The sequence below is a fragment of the Meleagris gallopavo genome, unplaced genomic scaffold, assembly GCF_000146605.3.
Source record: "Meleagris gallopavo isolate NT-WF06-2002-E0010 breed Aviagen turkey brand Nicholas breeding stock unplaced genomic scaffold, Turkey_5.1 ChrUn_random_7180001957133, whole genome shotgun sequence".
NCBI classification, from domain to species: domain Eukaryota; kingdom Metazoa; phylum Chordata; class Aves; order Galliformes; family Phasianidae; genus Meleagris; species Meleagris gallopavo.
This window is the reverse complement of record NW_011217531.1, coordinates 1-3,946: the sequence shown is the minus strand read 5'-3', so window position 1 is coordinate 3,946 and position 3,946 is coordinate 1. Positions and strand designations below refer to the sequence as shown.

At 50.4% G+C, this 3,946-nt stretch overlaps 1 protein-coding gene across 1 annotated transcript; it reads right to left on the bottom strand.

The window, feature by feature from the left end:
- Positions 1 to 765: 765 nt before the first annotated feature.
- Positions 766 to 3,874, bottom strand: LOC104917177 (zinc finger protein 501-like). The gene is made up of 3 exons (XM_019611827.1): positions 3,789 to 3,874; positions 3,093 to 3,203; positions 766 to 2,987 (listed from the first exon to the last, which is right to left on the bottom strand). Exons 1-3 carry the CDS (start codon positions 3,820 to 3,822, stop codon positions 1,882 to 1,884), a joined length of 1,251 nt encoding a protein of 416 aa, XP_019467372.1. The 5' UTR covers positions 3,823 to 3,874; the 3' UTR covers positions 766 to 1,881.
- Between the last annotated feature and the right edge of the window lie 72 nt (positions 3,875 to 3,946).

Below are 3,946 nucleotides of genomic sequence, written 5' to 3'. Positions count from 1 at the left end.
CCCCAGTGGCATGGGGACAACATGTGCCCTCCAGAGTCTCAGCAGCAGACACAACTGTCAGAGCCAAGAGGACAAAGAGACCTTGGTTTTCTGTCAGGTCCCTTCAGCCTTGCTGTGTTGTTGGCCATCTCCCCCAGAGGCTGTTCTACGCAGTCCTCCTTTTCCCTGCAGGCTGCAGACACTGGCACGCACCCTGGCAATTGCCTTACTTTAATGGTTCTGTTATCTCACTAGTTGTGACACAGCAGCACGGACTGATCACAGAGTCCTGATGGGTGTCTCAGGCAAAATAGCACTACCATTTGAGGTGAGGGCTGTCGTGTCAGCTTGTGCAGAAAGAATCACTTCTAAGGTCTGTACACAGACCTTCAGCTCATCCTGTTTATTTCCCACAAACTGGTCCACAGGCACTTTAGGGAAGCAAAATGTGCTGTTACCCCTAGAGGAACACAGGAAGATTTTGGATGGGGTATTGGCAACATGACCTCAGCTTTTTGTAGTTTTACTGGAAACAAACAAGGCTTGCTGTTACACAGTTGCTCTGACCAGCTGATTAAACCATTCTGGAAGAGCAGTAGAACCAATGTGCAGCACATTGGGTTAGGAAGGATGATAGGGTTGTGTGAAAGAAATGCTTTCCCCAGATGCAAGCAGTGGGCTGGAGGAGGCACCAAAACCAAGCCCTCCTTGCACCTTTCCCTCTCCTCATTCCACATCCTGACATTTATTTTAAGAACAAAAAACAAGACTACAGTGAAGAAAGCTTCAATACAATTCAGCTACTTTATTCATCCTCTTCCCGTTCCTCTACAGATGATGTTCAAAAAACCTCCGTTACTGCTCTCCTGACCCTTCTCTCAGATTCATCAGTGCACTCACAAATTACTGACAGCAACACATGCACACAGACACACAGAACATCCCTACACAGACGCTTCTCCTTAGGAAACGGCATCAAAAAGCTGCTGGCAGGAAGAGCAGAAGAAGAAAGCAGGCATGGTGAGAGAACTGCTTTGGGTAGCAAGGAAAGGCCATCTGAAGCTCCTGGGTTAAGTCCCTTCTGCACAGGGTGCCAGTGATGCACCAGAAAATTTGCAGGGCCAGTGAAGAGCTCTGCACTCTGGACAAAGCCCTGCTCACACTCAAGACATGTCTAAGGCTTCCTGCCACGTGAACTCACTGGTGCAGGCATGGATTGGACCTCACCCAAGTGCAGACGCTCTGGTACCTCAGCAGGTTCGAGCTGTGACCAAAGCTCTTCTCACAGGCTGCACATTTGTAGGGTTCCTCACGTGGATCCACGGGTGTCTGATGAGCTCCCAGCTGTGGACAGACCTCTTCCTGCAGTCAAGGCACTCACAGAGACTCTCCTCTTGCATTGGTTCTCTGGGATCTACTGAGGGTAGAGCTCCAGATGAAGCTCTTCTCACACACTCCCTGCAGACAGGATTTCTTCCTTCCTAGTGACATATAGGCCTAGCTGAGGTTTCCTTTGGGTCACATCCCACTCTGCATTCTCCTTTGTACGGCCACTCAACACAGCAACTGCAGCTGAAGGAGAGCAATATGCATAATTCTCATGTGAAGAAGGAAAAGAGGATTCAGTTTGGCTGCAGAGCTCTTCCACTACTTAAGGAATTTGTAAGGTTCATCACCACACAAAGCCACAGTTGGTCACCAGGCTTGGGCTCTGGCTTAAAGCTCTTCCCATATTTGGGGCCCTGCAGGCTCTGTACCTTGTATGGCTGTGCTGGTAGGTAACGGGGCTGGAACTGCTTTTGAAGGTTCCCAGAGTCTTGAGATGCTTCTACAGAACAGTGTGCACGGTGGATGTTCTTGTGGGTGCTGAGGCCAGATCTTCATTTAAAGCTCTTCTCACATTCAGAACACTGAAAGGGTGACTCCTGTGTGGGTGTACTGGTGATTCTTCAATTCACAACTCCTCCTGAAGCTCTTCCCACACTGTGGACACTCATAGGGTCTCTCCCCTGTGTGGATGCGGTGGTGGCACTTCAGTTCAGAACTGCTTTTGAAGCTCTTCCCACACTCAGGACACTTGTAGGGTCTCTCCCCCGTGTGGAATCGCTGGTGGTAGGTGAGGTGGGAACGGCTTTTTACCGTCTTCCCACACTCAGAGCACTGAAAGGGTCTCTCCCCTGTGTGTACACGCTGGTGTATCTTCAGTTCAGAGCTGCTTTTGAAGCTCTTCCCACACTCAGAGCACTTGTAGGGTTTCTCCCCCGTGTGGAAGCGCTGGTGGTAGGTGAGGTGGGAACGGTTTTTGAAGCTCTTCCCACACTCAGAGCACTTGTAGGGTCTCACCTCTGTGTGTACACGCTGGTGCATCTTCAATTCAGATCTGCTTTTGAAACTCTTCCCACACTCAGAGCACTTGTAGGGTTTCTCTCCTGTGTGGATGTAGTGGTGGGACCTGAGGTATGAACTGCTTTTGAAGCTCTTCCCACACTCAGAGCACTGAAAGGGTCTTTCTCCTGTATGGATGCGTTGGTGGGAGGTGAGTTGGGATCTCCATTTGAAGCTCTTCCCACACTCAGAGCAGCTGTAGGGTCTCTCTCCTGTGTGGATGCGTTGGTGGTAGGAGAGGTGGGAAATCCATTTGAAGCTCTTCCCACACTCAGAGCACTTGTATGGACTCACTGCTGAGTGTCTGCACTGGTGGTTAACGACGCTGGAATCTTTTTCAAAGCTATTTCCACACTCAGTGCATGGATTCCGCTTTTTCTTCTGGCACACATCCTTGCTCCTGGGTTCTTCAGGCCCCTTTTGACCTATGTTGAAGTCCAGTGGGCTGCTTCCTGTCTTTCCCAGATGCTTCCCCAGTGGCTTCAAGATGAGCTCACCCTGACCTTGCTCCAGCCCTCCTTGGACATCCCTTCTGATTTCCTCCACACAGACACTACCCCACCGCTCTTCAGCCACACCACTCTCCTGCAGATCCTCCAACATAGCTGTAATCCCACTTCCTGCTGGATGAAAGAAGAAATCCAGAAATAGCATACAGTGCCCAAAACAAAACACAGACAGAGACGGCTCTTCCAGCCCCAACCGCCTCCTTCCCTCCATCAACTCACCTGGGCTGAGGTCTCCTGGCACGGCCTCAGGGCTACGCACATCTGGGATCCAGGGCTCTTCTCCTCCTTCAAGCAGGGAGATCAGCACGGGTTTGGGGGCTGGAAGTGGAGCTTCAATGAGAGAACCAGGGGAGATGAGAGCATTGCCATCATTCTGGCACAGTGCCTGCTGAACAACTCTACTCTGTGTCCCTCCCCAGGGAGAAACCACACTTGGGACCTAAATGACACTGAGCCCACAGCTTCCTTTGGAGCAAAGAATGCTTTTACAAAACTGAAAATTACAAAAGGATATTTTCTTTAACTTGTGAACGGCTTGTTTATTATCTGTTTATATATCAATGACCAAGGCATCAAAATATCTACAGGAATTGAATGGAAAATCCAAAATTTTGAAAGAGTAAGCAGGGAGTCATCTGTTAGCTGGAGCTGGTGGTACCATGCAGCACAAAAACACAAGGGCTGGTTTTCTCCCTCCTGGTTGATGCCTACTTGCCAGCACTGACTCTGGGGCGTTTATGAGTCTACTGTGCATACTAATCCCTCCTAAAACTCACGCTTCTCAGTATTTCTTTTGTTGCTGTTATAGTTATCAATATGTAACTGCATGGTGATTATTCCAGGCCCGGCTTGCAGAGGCTCATTCTGCACAGCCACAGGTGCCCTAACGAGGAGGAAAGGCAGCAAAGCCCTCACCCAGCGAGGCCACGCACTGGTACGTCTCCAGCATCACGTCCCGGTACAGCGCTCGCTGCGCAGGGTCCAGCAGTGCCCCACTCCTCCCTGCTGAAATACACGGCCACCTCCGCAAAGCTCACGGGCTCCTGCAAGCAAAGAGGCTCCTTCTGGGAACA

Bases quoted from the DNA above. Each gene is read 5' to 3' on its own strand.
- LOC104917177 (XM_019611827.1), bottom strand. From the start codon at position 3,822: ATGCTGGAGACGTACCAGTGCGTGGCCTCGCTGG. The intron at 3,204-3,788 runs GTGAGGGCTTTG...CTCTCATTGAAG, and splicing joins CCAGTGCGTGGCCTCGCTGG to CTCCACTTCCAGCCCCCAAA. The intron at 2,988-3,092 runs GTGAGTTGATGG...TCTTTCATCCAG, and splicing joins GCCAGGAGACCTCAGCCCAG to CAGGAAGTGGGATTACAGCT.